The sequence below is a fragment of the Pogoniulus pusillus genome, chromosome 8 (assembly GCF_015220805.1).
Source record: "Pogoniulus pusillus isolate bPogPus1 chromosome 8, bPogPus1.pri, whole genome shotgun sequence".
Lineage (NCBI taxonomy): Eukaryota > Metazoa > Chordata > Aves > Piciformes > Lybiidae > Pogoniulus > Pogoniulus pusillus.
The window spans coordinates 19590120-19603203 of NC_087271.1; the positions used below are offsets into that span (position 1 = coordinate 19590120).

The following is a 13084-nucleotide window of genomic DNA, read 5'->3' on the forward strand; positions in this document are numbered from 1 at the left end:
GCTTTGTATTGCAGCCTTAAAGAAGCAGATTTTTGTTTCTACTGCAACAGTTTTGCTTTGCTTTTCTTTCTTTCTTTTTTTTTTCCTGTTGTTGTTGTAAACTATGGTCTGTAGACCTCAGCAGATCATGACTGAATGCTTTTGAAAACTGGTCGATTACAAACATGAAATCACAATGAATATCCTCCAAAAAAAACCAACAAAAAACCCCAAACCCAAACCAAAGTAATTTCAGAGCTTTCACGCCTTAAAAAACCAAACCAAACCCAAACAAATTAAAAGCATAAAAAAAAAGGGACAATGTGTACTGCTTCACAAGGTAATGCAGCTAATCAGGAATTTAAAACAACAACAACAAGAAGAAAGAAAGAAAGAAGGAAGGAAGAAAGGAAGGAGGGAAGGAAAAGGAAGGAAGGAAGGAAGGAAGGAAGGAAGGAAGGAAGGAAGGAAGGAAGGAAGGAAGGAAGGAAGGAAGGAAGGAAGGAAGGAAGGAAGGAAGGAAGGAAAGAAGGAAGGAAGGAAGGAAGGAGAGAAGGAAAAGGAAGGAAGGAAGGAAGGAAGGAAGGAAGGAAGGAAGGAAGGAAGGAAGGAAGGAAGGAAGGAAGGAAGGAAGGAAAAAAAGAAAGAAAGAAAGAAAGAAAGAAAGAAAGAAAGAAAGAAAGAAAGAAAGGAAAGAAAGAAAGAAAGAAAGAAAGAAAGAAAGAAAGAAAGAAAGAAAGAAAGAAAGAAAGAAAAGACAGAAGGAAAGAAGAAAAGAAGGAAAAAAGGAAGGAAGGAAAGAAAGAAGCCAAAAACCCCCAAACAACCCAGGAGTAGAATGAAGGTATTTACAGGATGAGCAATTCTACAGAAGGTGACCATCCCCATGGCACCGCGGGTGATGATATCCCAGGCTGCTTTGAACACACTCTACCAGATTGGAGCCAGGCAGCAGCACTTGCAGAGAATCCTTTAAAAGCCTTTGTTTTTTGATTTTTTTGTTTGGTTTTTTTTTGTTTGTTTTGTTTTTATGGGTCTGTACACTTAGTGCAGAATGATGTTCTTCAGGTAGAATATGCTGCTGAGGGAGGACAGCGTCAACACCAGGTACCAGCAGGAGAAGAGGATTTCGGCGTCGCCAGTGATGCCATACTGGGCTGTGCTGGGAGCTGCAGAGAGAAGAAAACAAACAAACAAACAAACAAAAAAAAGGATTAAGTGAAAATTTCCACTCTCAGACTACCAAAATTCTTAGTTATCATTAGATGTTCTAAGATCATGGATGTAAGTCGCAGCACAGGAGGGATAATTTATTTCCCTTGAGGGCTGTCAAGCCCTGGATGCCTCCTCACATACCACACTGTAATTTTGCACCCTATTCTAAGAGTTCCTCCTCAAACACCTCATCAGTGGTCCTGCTGGGGGTGTTTTTTGTGCCATGAGCCATAGAATCATAGAATCAACTAGGTTGGAAGAGACCTCCAAAGATCATCCAGTCCAACCTATCACCCAGCCCTAGCCAATCAACCAGATCATGGCACCAAGTGCCTCATCCAGTCTCTTCTTGAAGACCCCCAGGGACGGTGCCTCCACCACCTCCCTGGGCAGCCCATTCCAATGCCAATCACTCTCTCTGTGAAGAACTTCTTCCTAATATCCAGCCTATACCTACCCTGGCACAACTTGAGACTGTGTCCCCTTGTTCTGTTGCTGGTTGCCTGGGAGAAGAGGCCACCCCCCACCTGGCTACAATGCCCCTTCAGGTAGTTGTAGACAGTAAAAAGATCACCCCTGAGCCTCCTCTTCTCCAGGCTAAACAGGCCCAGCTCCCTCAACCTCTCCTCATAGGATTTGTGCTCCAGGCCCCTCACCAGCTTTGTTGCCCTTCTCTGGACATGTTCCAGCACCTCAACATCCTTCTTGAATTGAGGGGCCCTGAACTGGACACAGTACTCAAGGTGTGGTCTGACCAGTGCTGAGTACAGGGGCAGAATAACCTCCCTTGTCCTACTGGCCACACTGTTCCTGATGCAGGCCAGGATGCCATTGGCTCTCTTGGCCACCTGGGCACACTGCTGGCTCATCTTCAGCTTACTATCTACCAGTACCCCCAGGTCCCTTTCCTCCTGGCTGCTCTCCAGCCACTCAGTCCCCAGCCTATAGCACTGCTTGGGGTTCTTGTGGCCAAAGTGCAGAACCCTGCTCTTGGCCTTGTTAAATCCATCAGAGATTATTCTTTCAATTCAGGTCATTAGAGGCTCTTAGATTAATAGAACAGTTTGGGTTGGACAGGACCTTAAAGATCATAACCATTTAATCAAATTCTATCAATATTTAGAGGCTGAGGGTCAGAAGGGGAGGGACAGGCTCTGCTCACTTGCTCCCTGGGATAGGACAAGGAGCAATGGGTGGAAGCGGCAGCACAGGAGGTTCCAGCTCAACACAAGGGGGATTTCTTGACTGGAAGGGTCCCAAAGCACTGGCACAGGCTGCCCAGAGAGGTTGTGGAGTCTCCTTCTGTGGAGCCTTTGAAGGCCTGTCTGGATGTGTTCCTGTGTGACCTAAGCTAGACTGTGTGGTCCTGCTGTGGCAGGGGGGGTGGACTTACAGATCTCTTTGTGTCCCTTCCAACCCCTGACATCCTGTGAGCCTGTGACCCTGTGTGATCATATGGATAGTTTTGGTTGGACAAAAAAAACCCTGTAAGATCACTGAGTTCAGACATCAACCTACCACCACCATGGCCATTAAACCATGTCCCCAAAGTGCCATGCCCACATGTTTCTTGAATACCTCTAGGAATCACCATTCCCTGAGCAACCTGTTCCAATGTTTGACCGCTTTTTCATAAGAGAAAATGTTCCTCATGTCTAACCTGAGCCTCCACTGGTACAAGTTGAGGCCATTTCCTCTTGTCCTATTGCTTGCTCCTTAGGAGCCAGCAGTGTGCCCAGGTGGCCAAGAGAGCCAGTGGCATCCTGGCCTGCATCAGGAACGGTGTGGTCAGCAGGAGCAGAGAGGTCATTCTGCCCCTGTACTCTGCACTGGTTAGACCACACTTTGAGTCCTGTGTTCAGTTCTGGGCCCCCCAGTTTAGGAGGGACATTGAGATGCTTGAGTGTGTCCAGAGAAGGGCGACGAGGCTGGTGAGAGGCCTTGAGCACAGCCCTACGAGGAGAGGCTGAGGGAGCTGGGATTGGTTAGCCTGGAGAAGAGGAGGCTCAGGGGTGACCTTATTGCTGTCTACAACTACCTGAGGGGTGGTTGTGGCCAGGAGGAGGTTGCTCTCTTCTCTCAGGTGGCCAGCACCAGAACAAGAGGACACAGCCTCAGGCTGTGCCAGGGGAAATTTAGGCTGGAGGTGAGGAGAAAGTTCTTCACTGAGAGAGTGATTGGACACTGGAATGGGCTGCCTGGGGAGGTGGTGGAGTCGCCGTCCCTGGAGCTGTTCAAGGCAGGATTGGACGTGGCACTTGGTGCCATGGTCTAACTTGAGCTCTGTGGTAAAGGGTTGGACTTGATGATCTGTGAGGTCTCTTCCAACCCTGATGATACTGTGATACTGTGAGGACAGACTAACCCCCACCTGGCTTCAACCTCTTTTCAGGGAGTTGTAGAGAGCCAGAAGGTCTCCTCTCAGCCTCCCTTTTCCCAGACTAAACAACCCCAGCCACTCTAGTTGTTCTCTAGACCCTTCATGTGTCAACATTCTCCAACACCTCAATGTGATTCTTGCAGTGAGTGGCCCAAAGGGCAACTACTAGGATAGCAAAAACATTTTCTCCAAATGCTGCAGAAGTAGTCAAGTCCTCCTGCTCCATCAGTGAGTACTAATTCGTATTTTCAAGACAATAAATCATTATTAAGGCAAGCATTAAAAAATGTGAGTACTTAACATCAGACAAGTGCTTCACGCTTAAACATCTGAATAATTTATGGGCTTTTAAGCTGCTGAGCATTAAGATCTCCACTGAAGGCAATGAGAGGTGAATATATTTAGTACTTCTTGAAAACAACTAATTTTCTGCCTGCCTTTAGAAGCCAGACTCAGACAATTTTCCTTAGCCAATGACATTTGTGTTTATTTTCAGTCTCTTTCAGTAAATTGTATTTACTCACTTTAATACAAAGTCTTTCACCAGTTCTTAAATAAATATCACAGAGAGGGCAGGAAAAGAGAGGTAAAATACAGGAAAACAGTGATGGGAAGCAAATGAGGAGACAATCAGTTGGGCAACCATGAGCAGTCTGTCTAAGAATCTCCAAATCCCAGTGTGGCAGGGCTTAGAAAGCACCTCTGGAGATTATCCAGTCCAACCCCCCTGCTAAAGCAGGGGCACCCACAGCAGCTTGCCCAGCATAACAGTGGCCAGATAGGTTTGGAAGCTCTCCAGACAAGGAGACTCCACAACCTCTCTGGGAAGCCTGCTCCAGGCTCCATCACCCTCACAACAAAGAGGTTTTTTCCTCTTGGTCAGATAGAACCTACAGGGTTCCAGTTTGTGCCACCTGCCCCCTGTCTCGTCTCCGGACACCACTGAGAAGAGTCTGGCCCCATCCTCTTTCCCCCCACAGGTCCTTTATCTCTTGCTGGGCATTGATCAGATCCCCTCTGGAGCTGCTCTTCTGCAGGCTCAACAGCCCCTGGGCTCTCAGCCTTTCCTCCTCACAGAGATGCTCCAGACACTACTGAGAAGAGTTCAAGCAAATAATTTTTCTTTCATAGAATGATAGAATCAACCAGGTTGGAAGAGACCTCCAAGATCACCCAGTCCAACCTAGCACCCAGCCCTAGCCAGTCAACCAGACCATGGCACTAAGTGCCTCATCCAGGCTTTTCTTGAACACCTCCAGGGACGGTGCCTCCACCACCTCCCTGGGCAGCCCATTCCAATGCCAATCACTCTCTCTGCCAACAACTTCCTCCTAACATCCAGCCTATACTTCCCCCAGCACAACTTGAGACTGTGTCCCCTTGTTCTGTTGCTGGTTGCCTGGCAGAAGAGACCAACCCCACCTGACTACAACCTCCCTTCAGGTAGTTGTAGACAGCAATGAGGTCACCTCTGAGCCTCCCCTTCTCCAGGCTAAACAACCCCTTTCTCACCTTATATTTTTATCAACTCATCCTGTGGCTACCTAATGTCTTTGCTGGCAAATGAAAATCTTGTTCCCTAAAAGAAATAAAACTCTATAGATATTTTGTGATGTCTGACAATTTTGAGAAGTAAAGAATCTTACTTTTACTATGTAAATATTCTTATCATGGTCTTTTTAGTCATTGATCTAGCATAAATAGATATTTGTTTTGGAATTATGAAGGACTCTTTGCATTCATTGTCATCACAAGGTCATTTCTTGCTTGCAATGGTTCATTAATTTATATATATATATATATATGTATTTCTTTAATGCTTTTCTATGCCATCCTAAAGACCTTAGTTTAGGAGTAAATCACATGTTGAGAGGGGAATTCTCCTCAAGCAGAACACTGAGATGAGGTCCACAAAGCCAAGGAAAAGCTCTGTGCTCACACCAGCCCTAGCTTACCCTTCAGAGAATGAGAATGATACAATCACAGAATCATTTTGTTTGGAAGAGACCTTTAGCATAAGTCCAACCCTGAACCCAGTATTGCCAGCACTAAACCACGTCACTCAGAACCACATCCCATAGAATCCATGGGTGGTTTGCTTTGGAAGAGACCTTAAACATCATTTAGTTCCAACCTCCCTGCCATGAAGGTTGCTCGAAATCTCATCCATCCTGGCCTTAAACACCTTCAGGGAGAGAGCATTCACAGTGTCCCTGGGCAACCTGTTCCAGTGTTTCTCCATGCTCAATTTTGACAGGACCATTTACATCTTGGAGAAGGAGAAACCTGTCCTAAGGTCAGCATTTGCTATGATAGTCACCATTATGCCCCCACCCTCCCCAGGGATTGGGCATGATGGTGGGTAACACAGCAAGTGTTCAAGCCCAGGCTGGATCAAGCCCTGAGCACCCTAGTCTAGTGTAAGATGTCTCTGCCCGTGGCAGGGGTGTTGCAAGTAGGTGGTCTTCATGGTCCATTCCAAACCATTCTGTGAATCTTCAGAGCACAAGCACCAGCCAAGATCACAGAATCACAGACTCACAGAATGTCAGGGGATAGAAGGGACCTCCAAACCTCATCCAATCCAAGCCCCCTGCAGAGCAGGGTCTCCTAGACCAGATCACACAGGAATGCTTCCAGGCAGGGTATGAATACCTCCAGAGAGGGAGACTCCACAGCCCCCCTGGGCAGCCTGTCCCAGTGCTCTGTCACCTTCACAGGGAAAAAAATCTCCTCATGTTTACATGAAGCTTCCTATGCCTCAGCTGCCACCCATTGCCCCTTGTCCTGGCACTGGGCATCACCCAGCAGAGCCTGGCTCCAGCCTCCTGCCACTCACCCTGCACATCTTTATAACCACTGATGAGGTCACCTCTCAGTCTCCTCCAAGCAGCACAGCTCCAGCTCCCTCAGGCTCTCCTCCCTTCAGCATCTTTGTAGCTCTGTGCTGGCCTCTCTCGAGCAGTTCTATGTCCCTCTTGAACTGAGGGGGCCCACAACTGGGCACAGTACTGCAGATGTGGCCTCAGCAGGGCAGAGTAGAGGGGCAGGAGAACCTCTCTCTACCTACTAAGCACAGCCCTTCTAATCCACCCCAGAATGGCATCATGTACATGCCCCTGAAGTCCACATGTAGTCCTCAAGCTCTCCTTTTTGTCTTGTTTAGTGATTAATGTGCATAATCCCAATGTTTTAACACAGTTAGGAGTTGGGAAAATATTGAAGCAGGCTCCTAGCAGAGATAGGATTATGCTCAGACATCTCTCCTGGTTGTGAGGAGGAAAGAACAAAGTGTTATTGTATCACTATCTCTAATTAATACAAGAGATTAGGAAATGTACGATGCTTGAACGTGCAAAGCAGCATTTCCTAACACCCAGGGCTGCATTAACCAGAAATAATTATAAGCTTTAAAGGCTGATGCCTTGTAGACAAAAGCATGGACCTCTTTAGGTTGTCTGGCAAAGCAAGACTAATTCTGGTAAATGGATTATGCAGGGAGATGTTAATAAGCATTTCATTAACAGTATTCAGGTTAATGAGCTATAAATAGCTCTTTGTGCAGTGCTTAAAATATTCCTGAGTCCCAGCGTGGTGGGGTTTGGAAGGGACCTCTGGAGATCACCCAGTCCAACCCCTCTGCTAAAGCAGGGGCACCCACAGCAGCTTGCCCAGTATCACAATGGCCAGATGGGGTTGGAAGCTCTCCAGACAAGGAGACTTCACAATCTCCCTGAGCAGCCTGCTCCAGGGCTCCAGCATCCTCACAACAAAGAGCTTTCTCCCCTTGGTCAGATGGAACCTACTGGATTCCAGTTTGGGCACCACTGACAAGAGTCTGGCCCCATCCTCTTGCCCCCCACAGGTCCTTTCACTCTTGCCAGACATTGATCAGATCCCCTCTGGGGCTGCTCTTCTGCAGGCTCAACAGCCCCAGGACTCTCAGCACCTCACAGATATGCTCCAGGGCCCTCAGCATCTTTGTACCTTCCCCCAAGACTCTTTCCAGTAGTTTCCTGTCTCTCTTGAACTGGGGAGACCAGAACCAGACACAATAACCCAGCTGTGGCCACTCTGTGACAGAGTAAAGGAGAAGGAGAACCTCCCTCGACCTGCTGGCCACTCTTCTTCATGCTTCCCAGTAGACCATTGGCCTTTCTGGCCACAAGAGCACACTGCTGCCTCATGGTAATACATATAGAGGAGGAAGGAATAGAATCATGGAATTGTAGAATCATAGAATCAGTCAGGGTTGGAAGGGACCACAAGGATCATCCAGTTCCAACCCCCCTGCCATGGGCAGGGACACCTCACACTACATCAGGCTGTCCAGAGCCTCATCCAGCCTGGCCTTAAACACCTCCAGGCATGAGGCTTCCATCACCTCCCTGGGCAACCCCTTCCAGGCTCTCACCACCCTCATGCTGAAGAACTTCTTCCTGACATCCAGTCTGAATCTACCCATTTCTAGCTTTTTTCCATTCCCCTCAGTCCCATCTCTGCCTAAACCCTGAAATGTCCTTCCCCAGCTTTCTTGTAGCTCCCTTCAGATACTGAAAGGCCACAAGAAGGTCACCTGGGAGCCTTCTCCTCTCCAGACTGAACTGAGTTGGCTCTCTCAGTCTCTCCTCACAGCAGAGCAGCTCCAGACCTCTGATCATCCTCATGGCCCTTCTCTGGACACCTTCCAGCACCTCCATATCCCTCTTGTCCCAGGGGCTCCAGAACTGGATGCAGTACTCCAGGTGGGGTCTCCCCAGTGCAGAGCAGAGGGGGAGGATCCCTTCCCTGGCCCTGCTGCCCACACTTCTCTGGCTGCAGCCCAGGCTCTGGTTGCTCTCTGGGCTGCAGGTGCAAGTGTAGTGCTGTGCAGCTGGGGAGGAAGAAGCTCCTGCAGCAGTACAGGTGAGGGGTGACCTGCTGGGAGGCAGCTCTGTAGAGACAGACCTGGGAGTGCTGGTGGACAAGAAGTCCTCCACGAGGCAGCAACGTGCCCTTGTGGCCAACTAGGTCGATGGTCTCCTGAGGTACCTGGAGAGGAGCATGGCCAGCAGGTCAAGGGAGATTCTCCTCCCCCTCTACTCTGCCCTGGCGAGGCCACATTTGGAGGAGGGACACTCAGTGAAGATCATCTTCCAAATCACAGCTGTTCTTGGCAACTCTTCTGCCAGGAGGTCCTCCAGGAGAAACAAGTCCTTCCTAAAGGGCTTGCTGGAGCATCCCCTGGGTGACTGCCCAAGGGCAGAGAGCCCTTTGTTGTGCAGACCTCTCCTGCAGCTGGGGCAGAGCCTGGGCGTTAGTGACAGATATTGAAAGGCCACAAGAAGTTCGCCTGGGAGCCTTCTCCTCTCCAGACTGAGCAGCCCCAGCACCCTCAGTCTCTCCTCACAGCAGAAACTAAACAAAGCAGCCCAAGGTCAAAGCAGTGAAGAAAAAAAAAAAGGAAAGAAAGAGCTGCGAATGGCTGAGCTGTCACAAAAGGGCTTTTTTCCTTCAAGATTGTGAGATATTGGGACTGTGAAGGCTCAGCTGAGTCCCACTGATAGCATCTCTAAATATTGTTACACTTGAGGTTAGCTGAGGATTTAAGGCCGTGGAGGAGCAGTTTGGTGGTTTATAAAAGACTGAGTTTGACTTGGGAGGGAGCAGGAGACCTGCTCAGAGGCTGCAGCAGCTGCTCACAGTCACAGGTTGCATCGGCCTGGAAGGGACCCTCAAAAGTCGTCTTGTCCAACCCACCCTGCAGTCAAGAGACACCTCCAGCTCCCTCAGCCTGCCCAGGGCCACGTCAAGTCTGATCTTCAATGCCTCCAGGGATAGGGCCACAACCACATCTCTGAGCAATCTGAGCTGTGAGAAGCTCAACATGAGCTGGCAGTGTGAGTGCAGCCCAGACAGCAACTGTGTGCTGGGCTGCAGCAGGAGCAGTGTGGGCAGCAGGGCAAGGGAGGGGATTCTGCCCCTTTGCTCTGCTCTCCTGAGAGCCCACCTGGAGTACTGTGTGCAGCTCTGGAGCCCCCAGCACAAGAAGGACATGGAACTGTTCTTCCTGTCAAGTCTAGAGGAGGCCACCAAGATGCTCAGAGGGCTGCAGCAGCTCTGCTATCAAGTCAGGACAAGAGAGTTGGGGTTCCTCAGCCTGGAGAAGAGAAGTCTTCAAGGAGACCTTGGAGTGGCCTTCCAGGATCTGAAGGGGGCTGGGGAGTGACTATTGACAAGGTCTTGTAATGATAGGATGAGGAGGAATGGGTTTAAACTGGCAGAGATGAGATTCAAACTGCATGTTAGGAAGGAGCTCTTTGCAGTGAAGATGGTGAGACACTGGCACAGGTTGCCCAGGGTTGCCCAGGGAGATCACATTCTGTGATCCACAACAACCCTGGAAGTGTTCCAGGCCAGGTTGGATGAGGCCTTGAGAGGCCTGTTCTAGTGGGAGGTGTCCCTGCCTATGGTGGGAGGTCAGGCTGAAGAGTTGGGGTTGTTCAGCCTGGAGAAGCATCCATGCAACCTTCTGGTGGCCTTTCAGTGCTCCAAGGGGCTGATCAGAAAGCTGGGGACAGACTTCTGAGCAGGGTCTGTTGTGACAGGACAAAGGGTGATGGTTTGAACTCAAGGAAGGAGATTCAGACTGGAGAGAAGGGAGAAATGTTTGACACTGAGGGTGGTGAGAGCCTGGCCCAGGCTGCCCACCAGAGCTCAGCCCCTGCTCAGGGCCAGCACTGTCTGCAGCTCAGGGTGGATTTCTGCAGGCAGGGACTGCTACCAGCAGTGAGAAGGTGATGGGGAAAGACACTGCCTGTTCAGATGGAACCTCCTGGGTACTAGTTCAAGCCTCTTGCCCCTTGTCCTGTTCACTGGGCACCACTTACAAAAGTGAAGGCCTGTCTTCCTGCTATCACCCTTGCTTACTGCTGAGCATTGATCAAGTCCCCTCTGGGGCTGCTCTTCCACAGGCTGGACAGCCCCAGGGCTCTCAGCCTTTCCTCCTCACAGAGTTGCTTCAGGCCCCTCAGCATCTTTAGAGTCTCCTCTGGACTCTCCAGTAGATCACTGTCTCACTTGGACTCAGTGGGATCTGTGACCTCCCTATGGCAGGGTAGATGGGGAGGACAACCTCCTTTGACCTTCTGGCCACACTCTTCTTCATGCCCTCCAGGAGGCCATCGGCCTTCTTGGCCGCCAGAGCACATTACTGGCTCATGGTGAAGTTGTCTGCCAGTACTCCCAGTTCTCTTTCCTTGGAGCTGCTTTCCCACAGGCCAACCCATCACCTGTACTGGTGCAAACACCTCCAATGGTTAAAACGTGTGGTAGAACCCAAGCTACTTCATTTGAATACATTTGCATGTGAGCACTGGATGTGGCCCCTGCATTCCCAGTCAGCAGCAATCATTAGAACTTCATCACCTGGGGGTGATTTATTTCCAAACTCCCATTTTATGATTCAGCATAAGGTTGCCAATAGAAAATTCCCCATTTCCAGGCAATCATCACCCCATGGTTCCTAAAAGTCCCTGTAGTTATTGCTCACTCTCATTGTAAGCTCTGCCTGTTTTTGTCACTCAGGTTGTAAGAAGGAGGCGGGGGAGCTCTGCAGTGGGGGCCAGGCAGGCACTGATTTCCTTAATCCATATTTCTGCATTGACAATGGGTTGAGGTAAGGTGAGAAACGGTGATTTGAAGAAACACTCAGCAATAAAAGCCTGGTTTGGAGGCAATCAGTGGCAATGACAGCGCTGCTGTCTTGACTTAGTTCTTCAAGCAAATAAATCAGAAAATGAGGAGAAAAGTGGTGCCCAGCCAAAGCTCATCTTCAAAGTGGAGATGTGCTTTGGCTGGAGCTGTAAAATCAAACCTAATTTAAAACCTCATCCCAGAGCTCCAGCATGGTAGGGGTTGAAAGACACCTTTGAAGACCATCTAATCCAACCCCCTTGCTAAAGCAGAGGCACCCACAGCAGCTTGCCCAGCATCACAATGGCCAGCTGGGGTTGGAAGCTCTCCGGACAAGGAGACTCCACAACCTCTGCTTCAGGGCTCCAGCACCCTCACACCAAATGACTTTCTCCTTCAGATGGAACATCTTGGGTTCTGTCTCGGTTCTAATTTTAATTCCCAAAGACTCAAATACATTTGATAGAACCAATAACAATTCATAGAGTGTCCTTCCCTCTTCCCCCTCCTTTCCCAGAAGAAAGGGATTAGATGGAGAGAGAGGAAAGGGAAGCACACCCAAATAAAGAATCTCACTCTGATTTGGAAGTTAAAAGAAGAAAAGTTTAACAATAAATAAAAAGGTATCTGAGGTAAGGAAGTTACAAAGGTGTAGGGAAGGGAAAGCAAGATACAAAATGTGTAAATACAACCAGATTTTTTATGGTAAGGGCTTTGTCTGCCTCGTGGGTGATGGCCACGTGGTAGAGAACCAGGAACAGGATGAGGATGGTGATGCTGGTAAGCAGGGAGGCAGGGAGCACAGAGAGAGGGAGAAGAGGAAGGTCCCCCCTGCTTTTATAGACAGGAAGGGGGAGTGAGCTAACCATAAATCACCTGGTGGTGTTCAGACCCACCCCTGGGGAGGAGTCATGACCACCTAGGGTCAGGTTCAAGGTCAGTCCCCCTGGAGGGTTAACCCTGTACAGGTTCCAATTTGCGACTACTGCCCCTTGCCCAGTCCCTGGGCACCACTGACAAGAGTCTGGCCCCATTCTCTTGCCCTTCACAAGTCCTTTAGCTTTTGCTGTGCATTGTTCAGATCTTCTTTCAGGCTGCTCTTCTGCAGTCTCAACAGCCCCAGGGCTCTCAGCCTTTCCTCTTCACAGAGCTGCTCCAAAGCCCCCCAGCATCTTTGTGTTCTCCGCTGGACTCCCTCCAGTAGTTCTCTGTCTCTTTTGAACTGGGGACCCCAGAATTGGGCACAATACTCCAGCTGTGGCCTCCCTGTGGCACAGTAGATGGGGAGCAGAACCTCCCTTGACCTGCTGGCCACACTCTTCTTCATGCACTCTGGGACACCATTGGTATTCCTGGCCACAAGGACACATTGCTGGCTCATGGGGAACTTGTTCAGCAGCACTGCCAGCACACCAGTGCACCTCAGCTGCAGGTCACCCCTCACCTGTACTGGTGCAGGACGTTGTTCCTCCCCAGATGCAGGACCCTGCACTTGCCCTAAGTAGGCTTCATGAATTTCCTTCCCACCAAGCTCTCCAGCCTAAGTTAGCTTCTGCCTTGAACTTGAGATACAAGATTTCCCTCTGGAGGGGAAGGAGAGTGGCTCAGGGCAGACACAAAGATCTGTCATCTCAGCCAGCAGTTCCTGGAGGCAACTTGCCTTGCTGCAGCTCCATTTCCCTCACCATGGAGCTGTCTCTCAGTTATCTTTGCTGGCTTGAGGACATGCCCATTGCATGCAAACTGCTCAGAAGACTTTAAACAGATCTTTAATTCTCCTAGAAGAAGGAGCACAGCTGTCAGCCTGTAATTAGCATATGCCTCTTGGCTTGCCAA

General features: G+C 49.5%; 1 protein-coding gene across 1 annotated transcript in view; it reads right to left on the reverse strand.

The window, feature by feature from the left end:
* Positions 1-746: 746 nt before the first annotated feature.
* Positions 747-13084, reverse strand: part of NEGR1 (neuronal growth regulator 1) — a 334002-nt gene continuing 321664 nt past the window's right edge. The window contains exon 7 of the mRNA XM_064147507.1: positions 747-1148. Within this exon, the coding sequence (XP_064003577.1) occupies positions 1024-1148 (125 nt within the window). The 3' untranslated portion in view covers positions 747-1023. The remainder of the gene's footprint in view (positions 1149-13084) is intronic.